This window comes from Strigops habroptila, chromosome W, assembly GCF_004027225.2.
Source record: "Strigops habroptila isolate Jane chromosome W, bStrHab1.2.pri, whole genome shotgun sequence".
Classification (NCBI taxonomy): domain Eukaryota; kingdom Metazoa; phylum Chordata; class Aves; order Psittaciformes; family Psittacidae; genus Strigops; species Strigops habroptila.
Window position 1 is genome coordinate 25,387,455 of NC_044301.2, and position 19,402 is coordinate 25,406,856.

General features: G+C 41.7%; 1 protein-coding gene across 1 annotated transcript in view; it reads right to left on the reverse strand.

The window, feature by feature from the left end:
• Positions 1 to 1,926: 1,926 nt before the first annotated feature.
• Positions 1,927 to 19,402, reverse strand: part of LOC115619063 (sphingomyelin phosphodiesterase 3-like) — a 46,054-nt gene continuing 28,578 nt past the window's right edge. Inside the window, exons 3-7 of the mRNA XM_030511076.1 lie at positions 16,865 to 17,020; positions 9,859 to 9,948; positions 8,920 to 8,983; positions 3,440 to 3,602; positions 1,927 to 2,028 (exon numbers count right to left, since the gene is read on the reverse strand). Of these exons, the coding sequence (XP_030366936.1) occupies positions 1,927 to 2,028; positions 3,440 to 3,602; positions 8,920 to 8,983; positions 9,859 to 9,948; positions 16,865 to 17,020 (575 nt within the window). The remainder of the gene's footprint in view (positions 2,029 to 3,439; positions 3,603 to 8,919; positions 8,984 to 9,858; positions 9,949 to 16,864; positions 17,021 to 19,402) is intronic.

Consider the following 19,402-nt stretch of genomic DNA (forward strand, 5'->3'; position numbering starts at 1 on the left):
TGGCCTACTATCTACTTGGGATTAGGCAGTACTGTCAGTCCAGTACTCTCATGACTGTTAAAAAGTTTCTCTACTTGCAAAATCAGACTGACCTAAGTGAAAGTTCCACTGTTTACTGCAGCTAATTAAGCCAGTACCAGAGGCTGCACAGACTGTGATTTCTAATTTAAATCTGTTCTGATTTAGCTCAAGCTGATTCCTAGCAGGTGTAATCAAAACCAAAACAAGAGCATCTTCATGAGTTTGTGGCCAGCATAACTAGAACAGTTTATTTAATGGAGTAAGTCTAACTATTAGATTAACTCTTCTCTTTTTAACTCAGGGTATTTATAATGTAAGAGAAAATAACACTAAAACTGAACAGGAAGTAGGCAGAAGAAACTAAGTATCGGTGGAAACACAAGGGGTCTCCTTGTTCTCCCAGCAACACAAACCTTTCTGAATTTAAATCCCTAAAGAAACACCAAGTCTCGCCATGGACCTGATCCTCAGCTTTTCATTATTTTTGTTAAGGTTACAGAGGCTGGGTAGGCCAGATCATAGGGATAAGATGGCAGAGGGGAGCCCCACATTCAAAGAGCTGCAGGGGAAAGAACATACAAATTAGCTGGCAAAGACCCCTATTAAAGCCTGTGAGTGCATAACATACTGAAGAACTCCGTCTCACAGACAGAAACAAACCCTCTGCTCCTAGGCAGTAGTTACCTAAGGCTGAGAGTCACAGTTCTATTTACTCTCTAGTTAGTCATACTACATTTTCCTTTTAAGTGTCCTGATTGATTCCTTTTAAAAAACTGTTAGGTTATCCTGCCTTATCAGTCATACACTCTTCTACATTTTTCCAAAGAAATTTTTATTTTAACTCTATATCTAGCATGCATTTTACAAGCTATTTCCCACTTACTCTTTCTAGCTAAGGCAGAAGGTTGGCTCTGGTGTTACCAATGGTATTACAGGAATTTATTCACTCTACTGTAACATACATATCATCCCATACCATAATTCAAAACTGTCCCATGTATGGGAAAGAAAGAAAAGACATTACAAAGGAACTGTATCCCTTCTTAAGGGAATAACTTGCACTTAGAAGGCTAAAGGCCCAATTCTGGAGTCATTTTCCAGACAAAACACTTCAGAATTTCAGTGGGAACACAGCTGGAGTAAGGGTAGAACTGTGTTCTTAACGTCTTAATTGCAAATCTTTTAAGTATCCTTAAATAGGACAGGAAGATACTGGTCTGCAAACTGAATACAGGTTCTGTTTGCTTTAAGGTCTATCTGTAAGGACAGAAGGGTTTGCCGGTCCCAGAATGCCTTGCTTTGGCTGGTATCTGATTTTTGAACTCACTTCCATTCTGATATTCCCCATGGTATCTTACTGACTATTTTATCTCGGAGCAGCATGCAGCATGGGCGCATGCTACTGATGCAAGCACGCTACTGATGCAAGCACGCTACTGATGCAAGCACGCTACTACAACTTTTAACAGGCTAAAAAAAGAAAAAAAGCTTTAGCTTATTAGTTATACAAGGAAATGATGCAAAAAAACATTGAGCGGCACTAACTCACAGACTAATTATAAACTAAATTGTGCTATATATTAGTATAAAAACACGTTTTAGTAAGAATGGCACTGTTTCAGAAGGAATTAGGACTTCCATCTTGGTTCTGTTCGATCCACAGTGAAAGCATTGTAGTACAGGCCTGCCCTGTTGCCTGAGCAACTTGTGACAGTGGCTTTTGGCCACAACCCCTTCCATTTCTTCTCTTTTTATATCCGCCTTTGTTGGTACATTCTGGGAGTAGCCCAGGTCAGGTCTGCTCATCTTTCCTAACATGGCACCAGAACAGTTTGTTCTTATCCTCTGATATTTTCTTAATATCGTTAACATTTCCCTCTTCTGATCTCTCAAAGCTGGTCAGTTTTAAGGGTCATCATCTCCTGTAGAAACCATGAGACGCATTGCTACTGGTAGGTGGTCTGTCAAGCTTGCTAACTGGGTAATAAAGCTGAACTCTTCCACTTCCTGCAGAGGAAAAACAAAAGAAAGAAGGAATTGGAAAACTGATCTAGTATAGCACACACTGTACTTGGGGTTTATGCCTCTCTCTAGTTTACTTTGAACTTCCTTTCTGCATTAGTAGATGTATGGGACCAGCCTAGACTGGCTGGGCTCATGGTAAACTATCTGCCACACAGGGCATGTCAGTGTGGTGCAGTTGATGAGGTGAACCATTTATATGATACCAGTTAAGCTAGTCTGGATGGAATCTGTTGCACCTTTTCTTTCTGTTACAGCTGTGCTGTTGCAGACACTGATCTACAGTGCTGCAGTAGGTGATCCATGTGCATAAGGAGGGGCTAGCTGTACCGTACTAGCCATGGCATGCAGCTAAAAAGGAAGCTTGTCTTCTAGACTGAGGTGTTGAACTTCCTGGGGACTCAAGGCAATGAGGAACCCTGCTCCTCATGTCTCCAAATTCCAGACTTTGTTCTGGCAACATTGCATAGGACCAAATTGAAGTTCTGTAGGAAATACTGTGTGCTTCCCAGCTTCTGACAGCTGGATGGAGCCATCCTAATGCTCACCTGATGCAATGCAGCTGACCCCTTCCACCAGCCAGGTACTTACTTCGCCAGTACTTTGGGAATTGCTTGCAGGAAGCACATATATTTGTTATGCTGCCAGCATGAGCCTTATCAATGACTTAATCTGGGTCAAAACTATTCAAATACTGGCTTTATTGCTGTTTGTGCAAAATGTAAGATGGGTTTACCATACGGATGTACCATGGGCATTTTGTGCGTCTGAAAAGAATTTAACTGCTAAGCTGTCATGTCTACAGAGTGCACACAGAGCACAGGCAGATCGAGGTACTGTGCACTAAGCTATGCTGAACTGCTCTATTGCCTGCTCTTCTGCAGCAGCTACAGCAGGGTATGGTAGATAAATGTGAACTAGTGTCTCTTTTTCATCATGGAATTCTGTATAAGCTAAGGTCCTACACCAGGAAGCAGACAATGCACTGCAAGGTCTTGCTCTAGTTAGCTCATGTCAATGTCTGCCTGCATATCACGGGCTTGTAACTTAGGTAGGTTTTAATAAGCATAATAAAAGAACATCCAAATGCCTGAAAAGATGAAAAAACATTCAGATTGCTGGCATTACCAAAACACCTAGTCTGGCAAGACTTTGAAACAAGGTGTTTTGTTTGTTTGTTTTTGAGGAGCAGCATATCTACCAGTGCTACTACTCCTCTCGAATTTGTTTACATAATAGGTTTACAAACTCCATACTTGCTTGCAGAAGTAGAAAATAGCAAAGCAGTAGGTTCCCCTTGGAGTATGAATTTGAACCCAAGCAGAACAGGCTGCAATACCACCCAGACAAGTTTGTTGTGTGAGTTACAGCTCTTTTTGTCAGCTCTGAAACTCACCACTTTCCATTCCAGGTAGAGACCTTCTTCTGTATAGAGCATGTAGTCAATCCTCCTCCCGTTTCCTTTCAAGGATGCCTTCCTCCCCTTCTGACTGGAACTGTAGTTCTTGCTGGTGGGGTAGACCAAGTATCCTTTCCTTCCTTCTTCACTTTCCAGCACCCTATTTCATTAAAAAACAAAACAAGTGCATTAAATGGTTGCTTGTTCTATCCCTTCGTGTATTGCACTAGATTCTCTCCAAATCCCCAGTAAGGGTAATGCCTGTCCAAAAGGACTGTTAAACTTGTAGGGCACATCTTCCACATGTGTTTTCCAGTATGAGGCTGTGCTAACTGCTGATAGTGCTCTTAAAGCTTCATGGTGTGTTTGGCATCGGTGGTGGACCTATCCTTGTAGCCAGAAACACAGACACCTGTGAGGAGGACCCTGCCTGCCTGCCTGCTATCTGTAGTATATTGCAGTCCACAGCCCCTCTGTTGATTTCCAGCATTGCTGAGTCTAGGAGAGGAGGAAACTGTTTCATGGGTTACTTCAGAACAAACCTGAGTACTTCAATGCAAACCTCTCTATTCTGATCAGAGCAACTCTTTCTGAGATTTAGGCAACCAGCTTTACAGACAGGATGTGGATGAGGAATGGCTTTCTGGAGCATGCACCTGGGCAGGTGCTAGCTGGTTTTGAGCAAGCCTCAGCATCAGATTATTGTGTCTTGGACCCCAAGCTCTTACTTCACTAGTAATGGCAGCCTAATCTACTTGATTTCTGTATGTGACACTCTCCAAACTCCTCTACAGAGATGGACTTACTCAGTGGGTGTGTTAGTCCTGCCCCCATCTTGCAAGGAGATTGCCCAGCCCAAAACCGCATGCAGAAGCACTCAAAATTAAGAATCAGTTGTCTAGGTACCAGTTCTGTGTTCAGGCAAAGCTGCAGCTCTCCCATTAAAACTTTTATTTTGGGTGCTTAAACCTTAACAGTGGGTTTTATACAGAAGACTATTGAGGCCCTGAGCAACTTGATCTGACTTTTGAAGTTAGCCCTGCTTTGAACGTGCTACCACAACGGTCCCTGTCACTCTATTTTACGGTAAATTTATGTTGCTGTGCTGTTCTGTATTGTTTTGATGTTGTCTTGGATTTAAAAGGAAACTTGGTTTCCCTTCTTGTGTTCTGTTTAAAAGATCTGCCAACAACAGACACAACCGTGCGTGCAAAAGCAGGAGCTCCACACAATAACTGCCTGTGTAGGGTATTATGCAGACAATTGATATCAAGTACAGTTGCAGCTGGTTTGAGTGATAACTGTGCATGCAGAGAGGGACAGGTTAGGCTGTGGTTTTGCTCTCTGGCTCAAAACACAAACAAACTACTTTCCAAACCACCTCCTTGAAAATAATTTTCTTTTACTTACCTGCCAAAACCTGAGCTTAAGGTTCTGTGGTTTCCCTTGTAAGAGTTGATTACACCATTAAGCTACATCAACTATCACAGGAGAAACACTGAGCCATGAACTTGGGTCCTAGCAGGTACAAAGCCTTTAATTTCACCTTGGGGGAAAAATAAGATATTTTTGATCACCTGTTTTTTAAGACTTGACTTTGGGTGGGTTTTATGGGGTTGGGTTTAGGAGTTTTTTAATGCATGCATGTGAGAGTACAGAATGAAGGAAAAACAAGAGACAAACACCAGACTCTCATGATGTGTTTTAATGGTTGAGATTTAAATGGTTTCTTTGTCAAATTTTGTCTCTTTGGAGAAATCTGAATGGTGGCGCAGGGGGGACAGCACTTGCTGCAGTTGATTAGGTCTCAGTAGTGTTATAATCTGTACATTTGGGTCAGTTGAGACATACAAGAAATACTACATGTGTCCTCAAATATAACAATGACAAAATTCTGGTCATATACTTATTTAATCACAACTTTTAACCCCCTTTGGACTTGGTGAGGTATTGAAGGTTCTTGGAGTTTATTGTAACCAGTTTATGAAAGTAAGCTTCCTTTTATGTATTATTCTGTTTTAGCCTGTCATCTAATAACTCACATTAAATTAGCTTGCTGTCTGCACCCCATTTGCAAGCTGATCCTACAGAGAGCTACTGCAAATGATTCACTTACTGTAATTCTTTTTTCTAGGTTCAAGAAAGCAAGCTCTTTGATGGGACTGACCTCTTTCAAAAATTGTGCTTATATTTGGCAAAGCTAATTAAGTAACAAAGTAGAAGAAACTGCTGATTAGCGCTGCAGTGCTACTGCCAAAAATCTTATTTGCATTAATTTAAAAGATGAATTTGTTTTAGCTTCAATTATGTCCTTTCAAAAGTCTGTAAACGCTGGGTATTCACTCAACCTGCACAACTGCTCACAGAAGGGAAATGTTAATTTTAAATACATGACGAAACCAAACTGTAAATGTGCATGCATCTGCTTCTGCCTAAATTTCATAGCACTTCATACACAGTGGTTTGCTGTTTGTCTCTGCAGGAAGCAGACACCAGTACTGGACATCTGGCATGTGCTGTGAAACAGTTACATGCTAACAATTTAAGTGAACATAACTAATTATGACCGAGTTGCACAACTAAACCTGAATTTTGTCAGAGTAATTGGCTTAATTCATTGACACAAAGAAAGGGAGGATAGAAAGTAATTAGAACTTCATATTTTTTCTTGAAAGACTTTCAGTCTCAAATAAGCTTAAAGTTTAAGTATGAACATTCTATCGGGCAGCTTTCTGGCTGCTGGCTGGTTGGTAGTGCTGACTGTAGCTGCAGCGAACACAGGAGGAGCGTGAAGAGCAGTGTATGCAAGGGAGCCATAAAGCAAAACTCCCTCATCATAAAGCTTGAGGGACCATCCCTCATTCAGGCGAGAAGCACCTGAGTTAAGGAGGACTTTTCTTACTGGTGCTGCAGCCTGTCACCCAGAACTGTGAGCCACCGTCCAGCAGTGGAGACTGGAAAAATTATCATTTAAATCTTGTTTCTTAGCTGTGCTCTCCTGTACCAGACTCCCATCAGAGTTTGGAGATGAAAATGGCCTTACTCCAGTGCTTTGCTCAAAGGCCACAATCATCTATGATGTGAGATGAGATTGTGTGCCTTTTGTGAAGCCTTGCTGAGCAGAAGCTTGTGCAGCTTCCAGCACTGGGGCAGGGCCCAGACTGTGACAGCTAGCTTATTAATTGTAATAATTACAGCCACATACAATTATTGTTCCACAATTGTGACTGGCTTATTATTGTACCAAGTATGTTCTTCTAGTCTGATGTTGTACACATGCTGTACTTAACGTGAAAGCGATACTTAAGAACTAGTTGTTCTGCTGATTTTATGGCCTAATTAGTTTAGTAATGTGAAGTACTTAATTTTATTTATAAACTAGAGAAGAGTGCCAATGAAGAACTAATTCTCTAGATAGCTTATGCTGCCAATTTAAATGTCTGTTTGAACAGTCTGTAAAGCTTGATTAAGGCTTTTTATTGAAAAATTTGAGAACAGATCAATTTTAGGCTGTGCCCTGTTTTGCTGTGTAGATGAACGATGCTTGTTAGATGCACAGTGCTCCACAGCTTCTGTGCTATTTAGCATTTAAACATCTTTAAAGCTCAGATTCCATTAGTAGCTTTAAATTTTACTGAATTTATTGGCAATTTTTATGTTTACCAGTCCCTTGCAGAGATGGGAGGACAGGCTTGCCTGGCCTCTTGTGGAAGTGGTTTCTCTAATATTAAAGTACATCTACATAAGGTACACATGCAGATCCCTGCTTCCCTGCACATCTGCATAAGAAAAATAGTGGAAACTGAGGTCTAAGAGAGGGGGTTTTCATCTGATTAAGAGAATTATAACATATTGCAGAAAACAAAACCACACTGAGTAGGCAAAAGGTGTCATGTATATTCTGTTGCCAGTACTCAGGAATATTTTCCAGTTATCTCAAACTGAGGTGCTGTATGTACGCATAGCTAGTGAAGTAATACTCTTAAATCTTTGTTGATCATTTGATGGCTTTTATCTATCAGTCATGTATTTGTCAGTGGAACTTTATTGCTGAATACAAGGAACTCTTCAGGGAATAAAACAAAATATCCTAAAAGTAATTTGGTGACAGGTTGCCTGCTCCTGGAACCATAAAATAGATTGTTACACCCACATACAGATTTGCATTTGCAAACTTGATTGTGGGGCCAAATTACCTTACTTTTGCTTTCCAGAAATCTCTTTCACATGTACCAAATTCCTGTCTTCAACATGTGAATAGAAATGCCTGGAAATTTTGCAGGCTCTTGAATGTGCAAAGCATGACTTGCTGTAACAAATCCTTATTTTGAATATCAACTAAATCCAGACCTTATGTCTAGAATTCAATTTCTTTGTTCAAAACTGATACAAAGATGACTTCAAGGGGTAGCCTCACCTAAATACATTCAACTAAGTGTCCATCTATACCATGCCATGTTCTGTACTTGGTGAGTAAAAATGCCAACAGAAACTGTGCCTATGTAATGTACCGTTTCCCTTATGTGTGTTAACTGAAGCATCTGCACAGATGCATTAATTCAAATAACTTTACCTCTTCAGGATATTTTGGTAATGAACAGCTACAGCATCTTTACAGTTAAAATAATAATGTAGTTAGTCCATTAATCTAGCCTTCAAGATAGAGAAGGTGCAAAAAGGATCATCACATGTACAAAGCTTATTAATGTCTCTCCACTAGCATATTATTTGACAAGCAGCACAGGTATTCAAGAAATTTATCTGAAGACTTCTGCAAATTAAGGGGTTTTTGCATTTCTCATAAGTCTACTAGCTCAAACCAAAGATATCTGTTTCTCAATATCAAACACTCCTTAAAAGTAGTAATGCTGCACTAGTATCACCGATAGATATTAAGCTGTGGCTGATGTGCTATTTAATTCCTCTCTATTTGTGAGCTTGCTTTGTTAGATGTATCGAATTCTGCAAGCTTTCTAGAATAGGTAATTAGTTGTTGGGTTGGGGTGGTGTTTTAAACTTTACAGGGTTTTTTATTTGAGGAAAATGACATTTCCTTCTGTTGCTGCCCTTTACAGGGCCATGACCACAGAGCTGGCTGCCTGCAGAAGCACTTCCAGACAAGCTGTTCATGTACCCTTTTTGGTAGTGCTTGGAGTTTCTTGTCCTATGGGGCTGTCCAGGTAGGACCAACTTTAGAGACATAAAAACACTAACTGCAGTTGCTCTCATCTTCCCACCCACTGAAGCCAATTCTGTTAAGACTTAGAGAAGTAGCCCTTTTCCCTTTTCTCCCTCTTCCCCAAGTATCACTGAGTAAAAGTGATTGGTTTGTTGGATTTTGGTAGTAGGTGTTTATATTATTTTTTATTTTGCAGTCCATAAAACACCCCTCAATTTGTGAAATGTTAAATAGCAAGCAATGAACTGGCTTTTGAAGGAATTGTCTAAAGCATGTGGGAGAATTAGGAATTGCATACTTCTGTAGGTTATCTGGAGTGCACACTTCTTCATCATACAGTCCTTCAGGATCCAACAAGGTACCTGTGAAGAGAAAGGGAGATGTGACTGTCCCAGCACACCTCCTGTGACCTACCTCAGGAAGCTTCTGGGGGCAGAGGTGTGTGAAGACAGCATCTGTGGGGGGAGAGGGGACTGCGCTGAGAGCACGTTGTGTTCACCGTTCCTCTATCCAGACCTCCCTGCTGCCTGCTACCTTCCAAAACATTGCCTCTACCCTTCCAGCATTGGGGCAGTTTCTCAGCCCGTGTCTGATTTTTTTGTTTGTTTGTTTGTTTGCTTGTTTTTCTGCTACAACAGAGTAAAGCCATGTTATCAAACAGTTCCACATTCTTACCTTTAGTATCTTCACAGTTATAATTGCTCCTCTAGAGAAAGTCTAATTCCTGAACTAAAGATTCACCAAGTTCAACTGAGTTTCACCAGGTATGAATAGCTCACAGTTCCATGAAACATTTTATAAGATGAATCCTACAAGTTCGTAGTGTTGTTGAACTTTGTTCCATCCTTGCTTACAGTATTTATAGAACACCAAACGGAACATTCTGATCAAAAGCTGCAGGCTTTCACTGCATGCAGAAAGTACAGAAACAATAATTTGGCTCCTCCCCACGTAATCTAGAGATTATTTTTAAGTAGAATAGGTGTGGGAAGGCATTCAACGAGTTTGATGCTTAAGTTCTAGAATGTGGACTGAAGTTTGTGATCTCTGGTTCTTAATTATAATTCAACAAGACACTGTTAAGGCTTATAAAATACATGTTACAGAAAAACCCCTTGTAAATATTTGGTCTCCACCAAATTCTTACTCGCAGTTAGCTGAACTATCTGCTGCTTATAGATGTTGTGTGAGTGAGACAAAGAAATGTTCATACACTTATGGTTAGAGAAGGTCTTACCGATTGCCCATGGTTTATCCTCCCCAGGACCAATTCGGCATGGGTCTTTGTAGTGTATGAACAGAGAATGTTGTTGCTCCAGCTTGTCCTCTGCAGGGAAAGCACAAGCCCAAGAAAAGGCACATCAGCTATGTGTGGTGAACCTTGGACAACCATGTGTCCTGCCACAACGAAGGCAAGTCCTCCTTCCTGCTCGATACACATACACACGGTTGATTTGAACCAGTTCAGTAGCAGCTGTACTGCACAGCACTATCTTGTCTTGATCAGAAATCCCAGCAAATGCTTGATAGTAACAGTGCTTTCCTACAAAGTCTTTCATAGAAAGACATTTTCAGTAGTGTCTAGCAGTAAACTGAAGTGAGTTTTCCAGTGCATTTCCTCTCCCTGCCATTGACACTGCATGGCTTACACTGGGACAAAACTTTAGTTGAGATGGATCATCCCATGGAGGATTGGACTGACTCCACAGTGGCAATGTGAATGGCTGTTGTGGGTGTATATACACATCTTGGTAAGTTCGAAGATAAAAGTTTGTGCTTTACTCACTTCAGAAAAATTCACTGAATGTTTTCCAAGCTATAACAGATAAGAGAAAGGGCAGACAATTGATAATTCACTCGGGATATTATCTATAGCATTAAAGTCATTCTAAACATAATCAGCATGACCTATCAACTTTAAATGAATTTCTTCCTAATTGCTGCTATACTCCTTGCATTTAGCACATCAAGCTCCTAGGATTATTTAGTAAGAGATCCTACAAAAATGTATATAGCAGAATTTCAGACACTGAACAAATAAGCAAGTTCTAGTTCTATGCATGCTGTTTGACATACTTGGGAAACAAGCACAACCAGAACTGGAACACACCAGCTGCTACAATTCCATTTGTGTTAAATGGCAAAGAAACTGGCAACAGCTCCTGTTAACTTTCTTGCAGCACTTTTACACCTTTTACAAGGTTAAAACTTCTTAGCAACACTTGAAGGTTTTCTCTTGGGCCCAACAGAATATTCACCTGTGTTTGGAGCTGCTGCTGTAACATACTTGTTGCTGTCTATTGCCAAGACAACATGTAAGTACACATGAAAATGGACTCCTCTGAAGTGGGAAACAAAACTTTAAACTGTGGGCTGTGTATCTTAGCCAGAATGCAGCTCACACACTGCAGGAATCGCATTAGATCTCCTTGTGTGAAATGCTGTTCTTGACAAGGGAAGAAGCTCTTGACCTCTCCCTGTTAAGAAGGAAGCAGAGCACAAATGTGGAGTGCAGTAGTACTGCATCCATAGCTGTAGGCATGTTTGCCATTTTCTTACTAGTAGTTATTAATAGAGCTGACTGTCCTTCAGCTACTGCATCCACACCAGCCGATCTATCTCACTACATGCTTCTAGCCTCCCCCCACCTCCCCTAATTATCTCGTGACCTTGAGAACATCCTCATAATTGCAGGCAGATTGAAAAATTAACTTGGCAGGGTACCCTGGAGTTGTGGCAGTGGATGGGAGGACTGACCTCTCTAAGATTTGACAGGGATGCAATGCAGAGAATTGCTTGTTCTGCCTGAACAGCCAAGTGGTTTGTTTAATATTTATGGAAAAGTAGATGATGAAACCTGGGCAATTGTTCATTTCTCCAGGTTTTCCCTTGTTATATGTCTACAAAATTTTCCTCAAAACCAAGATGATAGATTAAAATTTTGTTATGACTGATTTGCAACTGTGGCACTGACAGCAACAAGTCACAGCTGATGAGACAAACTTAACCCATCTGACTGGAAGGCTTTTTATCTTATGCTAAAAGGTTTAAAAACATTAATAGATTTCTACATATGATGTCAGTCAAAATCAACCTGACCTTTCCAATAACGTTCCCACTAAGTGTATGAGTGTTTTCATAATGTTCTGTAAAGCTGGAGGGGAAAAGTGAGTTGCAGAAAATTTGTCATAAGCAAAAAAAAGCTGTTCTGTCAATACAGCTAAGAATAGAAACTTGATATTCACTGGAACATTAATTACTTGCCATGTCAGTCTGTGGAGTGGGAAAGAATACAGAAAATCATACACAGAACCACAGAAAGCTGACAATTGCTTAAAAAAAATAAATGTTCAGTTCCCTGTAATGCTAACAAATGTCCTTAAAACAATGAGTAATGTAAAAATGGAGGAGAAAAAAACATTGCGTTACTCTTGCTTAGAGCATAAGGAAAGAAAGCAATCTAGAAATAAAAGATAAAGTAGCCAGCTTAATTTCAGTTTCCAGGCTGAGTGAATTTTAAAGGGGAGGGGGGTAAATAAGCAGCAGAGATAGCAAAGATAAAATGGATTTTTATAACCTACTTTTCAGTCCTTAGTAGTAGTAGTTGCAATGTTTACAACTATTATTTGCAAAAGCAAATAGTTGCAGGTCACAACAGCATTAATTATACCCTGTGCTTCTTGTGCAAGATCTAGGTTAGAGGGCCAGAACTTCCTGGGTGGAGAACACTGACCATACGTTCTGCCTCTCTGCTTCACTCCCATCTCTCTCCTCATGCTGCACAGCCCTATTCATTTTCCATTTGCCATCTGGCTAGGTAGTCTCCCGTTGCTATGCAGCAGGCTGTTTATTTCCTTGATGGACACCTTTGCCTCCAGGCCACTCCATCCACCCAACAGTACTGCAAGCGAAACAGCCGCATCACAGATTTGACAGCAGATATGGCCATTTGTATCCATCCCCCGGCTTCTGTCTCCCTTCACCAGCACTGCTCCAGTTGCCTCCTCAGCCTGTCTGTATAGCAGCTTGGCTAGCTGAAGGCCTCTTACTGAGCACATTTCTTCCCTCCTTCCCTAAAAAAACTCACTATCACAGTGTAGGAGAGGATGGAAACTATTTGATTGTTGCCAAAGAGAAGTAACTGCTTGGCTGGAGAAGAAAGAGTTAAAGAAGAAGCAAAGTACACTGTGTGATTAAGCAGAGCAACCCAGGTGGACAGGAGCAGGAGAACAGAAAGATAAGGAACTGGTTATTTTGGGACTGTTTGTGAAACAACGAAGAATGTTGGAAAAAACAAAACTGTAAACCAGGAACTAAACATGATGTGCTAAAACTCGCTTGGTATAAAAGGTAGAGCAATAGGCTAAAAATATCTTTTGCTAGAATGGTATAAAAGCTAGAGCAATAGGCAATAAAGTGATTTGCTGCATGAAGATGCTCTGAGTCCGTGCCTTTCATACGCCACAAATGGCTGCCTGAACTGGGACATGAATAGGAGGCTCACGGAGCCCAAACCGGTGGCATAGCCTGACTGAACCAGGAGCCGCGGGAACTTTGATATTGTGCACCCATCACCGTTAAGCAGGTGAGTGGTCGGGAACCGAGGGAGGGAAGTTATCCCGAGATCAGCAGCGCAGTCTGGAAGTAATGCACTGTCTGCTTGAAGCTCAGCATCGGCCCATATCGGGTCCGTAACTTGTGACTTTGTTAGAATGGATCCATGATAAAGTGCCTGACTTTCTAGCTGGCGGCACTTTCCAAATCCCCACTTGGCAAATTGTTGGTAAACGGCTGCATGATGCTGCTTCAAACAGGGACCCCACAGCAGGGAAGCATTTGGCAACCTGGTGGCAGATCGTGGCCACTCTTCACCAGGTACAGACCAGCGCTGCCGCTGATGCTGTCACGTCTAAGGAAGCTACTGATGCTTGTGAGGGGGTAAAATCTCCTGAAGCCTCATCACCAGCTGCCCTCCCGTACCCCCTTCTGTCTCCCCGTCTGCGCCTCCTTTGTCGTCGCAGTCCTCACCGCTGATCACGACGATCCTCGCGGCGCAAGCGCCTCTGTCAGGAGCGGCTGAGTCGGGTGATGACCCTGATAACCCTGATAATCCTAACGACCCTACAGACCCCTTTGATTCTGGTTTTGTTGATCCGGAGAAGGAGCCGGACTTGTTTCCTCCTCCTGCTGAGGTGCAGACATTTACAGGGAAGCAGGGGTGGGGTCCGGAGGACCGATGGCAGGACTGCAGGCGGGAAGCTCTTAACCGAGGGGACATGGGAGTAGTGGTGGTGTGCCCAGTTGTCTATCGGCCACACCAGGCTCCCTCAAAGACACGTTAACAAAAAAAAAAAAAAAAATAAAGGGGAACTGGGATCGAGACTCCCCACAAGATAGACTATGGAAAGCCACATTCGTCTCGAACTTTTTAAATCATAATGGCTAGCTCAGTCGGTAGAGCAGTTGGGGGGCCTTGCACATTTGGTAGGCTCTTTCTTTCACCCCAAAAACTCAGCCATAACAGCATGGAAGTTACGCCACATCTTTATATGCACCTTTGTGTTAAAATAATTAAAAACTTATTAAAATTAATTGTTCCATATGCTATATGGAAATACAATTATTAAATTGCTATATGAATAGACACAGAGTAAGGGCTGTGCACACGTGTGCGTGTGTGTGAGCACTTGCACATGCATCTGTGTGGTGTAACAAACATACATTGTGCATAATGCATAATGGATATTAACCACAGACCTTTATAACAGTAAAATATGTAATTATAGACACATGAATATAAACCGAGATTATTAAAGCCTGTATGAATATATATTTATATTATTTATAGCTGTATATGCAACAGTATATAGACATCTAGATACACAGAGTGTGCAGGCATATGGATGTATTATGACAAATTGTGTGCATAATACACAGCATTTATCGTAAAAAACTCCTTTAAAACAATAAAAGCTTTAAAAAATATATGTTTTAAAGCCATATTCAATTAGTAAATTCTAATGATATGGGGTGTGGTGTGTATTATAGCAAATATAGTGTGTGTGTATAAAAAAAAATAGTCATAGTAAATGCTGCTAAATACATGCTATGACAGTGTAATTACCCAATTTAAACCAATATGGATCTACAGCTATGTAGAGAGCTCTATGTTCATCTTTGTGTCTGTGTGCATCTGTTAGAACAAATACGCTTTGTGTCTCACTAAAGCTGGCATTTATATTGATAAAATCTACTATATGTATTGATAAATATAAAGCTAACCTTTAACAATAAATACTGCTAAATATGGTTTATGAAAATAGAATTTTAAAATGTTTTTCAATAGCCACTTTTTTTTAATGTTGGCACATAAGTAAGTGTGTTAAAATATATCAATTCACTTTTACATATTATATAGACAAAACTAATGAGCAGGTGCACACATGCTGAGCAAGAGCGTGATTGTGTCTGTGTTATTTAAACATGGGTGTGAGGATTTTAATGGAATGTGTTACATGAATCTAAGCGACCACTCAGAATCAATTCATAAGAGTATCCAGAAATTGAAAGATTCAAACAAAGACTTGCAGCTAAATCAGGGGTGGGATGCTTTTGGTCTGTTTTCACAGCTCGGGAATTTTGGACCATGGGTCAAAAATATCGCAGGGTTTATTTTAATAGCTCTAATTGCAGTATTAATGATTGCCTTATGTCTTCCTTGTCTTTTTTCTTGTGTTCAATGATCAATCGAACGAAGTATGAATCGGGTTATGGTCACGCAGTTATATGCGAACCTTGCCCTTTCGCAGATAAATAAAGAAGGGGGAGATGTAGGAGAGGATGGAAACTATTTGATTGTTGCCAAAGAGAAGTAACTGCTTGGCTGGAGAAGAAAGAGTTAAAGAAGAAGCAAAGTACACTGTGTGATTAAGCAGAGCAACCCAGATGGACAGGAGCAGGAGAACAGAAAGATAAGGAACTGGTTATTTTGGGACTGTTTGTGAAACAACGAAGAATGTTGGAAAAAACAAAACTGTAAACCAGGAACTAAACATGATGTGCTAAAACTCGCTTGGTATAAAAGGTAGAGCAATAGGCTAAAAATATCTTTTGCTAGAATGGTATAAAAGCTAGAGCAATAGGCAATAAAGTGATTTGCTGCATGAAGATGCTCTGAGTCCGTGCCTTTCATACGCCACATCACAGCTGCCTTCCTATTTTGTCCTAATACATGTTAGTTTAACTACAGTATTCTGTAGCCATTACCACTTACTGTTCACCTCCACAGTGCATAATGGGTTCTTCTACCCGTCAGAGCACTTGCCAGCACCTTCTCAGACCATTCTGAGTTTACTTTGGATCATACAGTTGTGACCCATTTAATTTTTGGTACATTGTCCTGGGTTCAGCTATAGCAGTCATTTTTCTCCTTCTTAGTAGCTGGTGCAGTGCTGTGTTTTTTAACTTTCAGCCTGGGAACAACGCTGATAATACTGGTGTTTTTAGTTGTTGCTAAGTAATGTTTACTCCGACCAAGGACTTTCTCAGTCTCATGCTTTGCTAGAAATGAACACCAGAAGGGCTGTGTTTTGGGTTGATGATATTTTCTACCCTCTTAAATGTTTCTCCAACTTTGCTAAAGTCTTCTGTTACAAGTGTCCAACAGCTCCAAGCCATTGTGCAAGGCCAGCAAGGAGCTCTGCTGGCTGCCTGAGCTGTACTGAGCAGGAAGGCAGAAGGGATACACAAACACAATGATCTGCACCCTATGTTGGCAATTCAACTGTTAGCAAAATGTAACATCTATGTTTGGAAAAGGCTACCATCTCTGTGAACTCACCAGCCATTAATTATGGCTTTGTGGAGTTCTTTTTTTCTAGTACCCTCAGTATCCAAATATAGAAGAAAAAAATATTAAAAACTCCCAGAAGTACACAGCATAAGTTAATTTTTTCCAAGACTGATTCAGCAATGTTTAGTTCTCTCTGCAGCATTAATCTCCTGTCTGTGTATTTGCACTATCAAATTATTTTTAACTGCATGAATTTACTTTTTTCTTCACAAAAATCCCATAACATCCATGTCTCAGACTCAAGGCTAGTACCTATTTTAGAAGCATATGTAGCAATTAAGTCTTTCCTTGCAAAAGCCAGTCACAAGTTCAGATACTGCTATAGCCCACAGGAACTTTCCTGTTTCTTTTTGGAATAGGCAGACACCAGGAAAACAAAACCTTGTCTTACCAGAGGAGCAGTTATCGAAGTTGAGATCTCCACAGATGACATCAAAAGCCACCAGCTCCTCTGGATTGCCTGTACTGGAGGAGGAGGTAGATTTTCTGAATTCAGACAGCCAATCTTGAAGCATATCCAGTTGCTCACATTGAACAGTAGTATCTCCTGTAGCAAACAAATAAACAACCAAATAACTAAACGAAGAAGCAAGACCTCCTGTTAGCAGGTTACTCAGCCACATGTTAGTTGCTAAGCTATTGCTAGACATCTTGAGAGAAATGGTGCAAGATAAAAATTGGCGTGGTTAATAGTATACTTAGCACATGGTGCATAGCCCGTTACAGAGTTCATTAGGAACTATTGGGAATCCGAGGAGGAGATTGACTGGTGGACCTGCACTCTACCATCCCTGAGAGTAGCAAGTCAGCCACCCAAAAGAAAAGAACTTCAGGATCCCCTACCTTCTTGCCATCGGGCAGATGGAAGGAACCTAGGAGACAAGGGAGGTTGGAAATGGGTTACTCCTCAGACTAGACGGTCTGTGGGTGAAGATCAGGGGGAAGGCCGAACAAACTGATATCCTGGTAAGAGTCTGTTCTAGACCACCCATCCTGGCTGGATGAAGCTACAGACAAAGTGTTCTTCAAACAACTGGTAGAAGTTTCACGATCACTTGCCCTTGTTCTCGTGGGGGGCTTCAACCTACCAGATGTCTGCTGGAAGTACAACACAGCAGAGAAGAAACAGTCCAGGAGGTTCTTGGAGGGTGTGGAAGATAACTTCCTAACCCAGCTGGTTAGTGAGCCAACTAGGGGAGATGCCTGGCTAGATGATAGAATTTTCAGTCCTTGGAGAAGTCAGGAAGAAAGTCAGCAACACCTCTACCTTAGACTTCTGGAGGGCTGACTTTGGCCTGTTTAGGAGACTGGTTGGCAGAATTCCTTGGGAAACATTACGGAAGGACAAAGGAGTCCAGGAAGGCTGGACATTCTTCAAGAATAAAAACCTTAAGGCACAGGAGGAGGCAGTCCCCATGTGCCAAAAATCAAACCGGTTGCGAACAGACCAGCCTGGCTGAAAAGGGAGATAGTGCTAGAACTCAGGAAAAAAAAAAAGAGAATTTATTGCCTGTGGAAGAAGGGAGTTACCCCATAAAAAGTACAAGGATGTTGTTAGGTTATGTAGAGAGAAAGTTGGAAAGGCGAAGGCACAGATGGAACCAGAATCGTAGAATCCTAGAATAGTTAGGGTTGGAAAGGACCTTAAGATCATCTAGTTCCAACCCCCGTCATGAGCAGGGACACCTCGCACTAGATCATGTCACCCAAGACTCCATCGACCTGGCCTTGAACACTGCCAGGGATGGAGCATTCACAATTTCCTTGGGCAACCCATTCCAGTGCCTCACCACCCTCACTGTAAAGAACTTCTTATATTTAACCTAAACTTCCCCTGTTTAAGTTTGAACCCGTTACTCCTTGTCCTACCACTACAGTCCCTAAGGAAGAGTCCCTCCCCAGCATCCTTACAGGCCCCCTTCAGATACTGGAAGGCTGCTAGGAGGTCTCCACGCAGCCATCTCTTCTCCAGGCTGAACAGCCCCAACTTTCTCAGCCTGTCTTCATACGGGAGGTGCTACAGCCCCCTTATCATCCTCATGGCCCTCCTCTGGACTTGCTCCAACAGCTCCATGTCCTTCTTATGTTGAGGACACCAGAACTGTACACAATACTCCAAGTGAGGTCTCACGAGGACCTTACACTTGGCTTGGTTGAACTTCATGAGGTTGGCATCAGCCCACCTCACAAGCGTGTCCAGGTCCCTCTGGATGGCATCCCTTCCGTCCAGCATATCAACCCAAACACACAGCTTGGTGTTGCCAGCAAACTTGCTGAGGGTGCACTCAATCCCACTGTCCATGTTGCCAACAAAGATGTTGAACAAGATCAGTCCCAACACCGATCCCTGAGGGACACCACTCATTACTGGTTTCCAACTGGACATTGAGCCGTTGACCACAACTCTTTGCGTGCAGCCATCCAGCCAATTCTTCATCTACCGAGTGGTCTATCCAACAAATAGATGTCTCTCCAGTTTAGAGACAAGGATGTCATGCGAGACAGTGTTGAAGGCTTAGCACAAGTCCAGGTAGATGATGTCAACTGCTATGCCCCTGTCCATCAGTTCTGTAACCCCATCATAGAAGGCTGCCAAATTGGTCAGGCAGGATTTCCCCTTAGTGAAGCCATGCTGGCTGTCACCAAGCACCTGATAGTTTTTCATGTGCCTTAGTAGGCTTTCCAGGAGAAACTGCTCCAAGATTTTGCCAGGCACAGAGGTGAGGCTGACTGGTCTGTAGTTCCCTGGGTCTTCCACCTTCCCCTTCTTGAAAATGGGGGTTATATTGCCCTTCTTCCAGTCATCGGGAACTTCACCTGACTGCCAGGATTTTTCAAATATGATGGACAGTGGTTTAGCAACTTCATCCGCCAGCTCCTTCAGGACCCAGGGATGGATTTCATCAGGTCCCATGGACTTGTGCTCGTT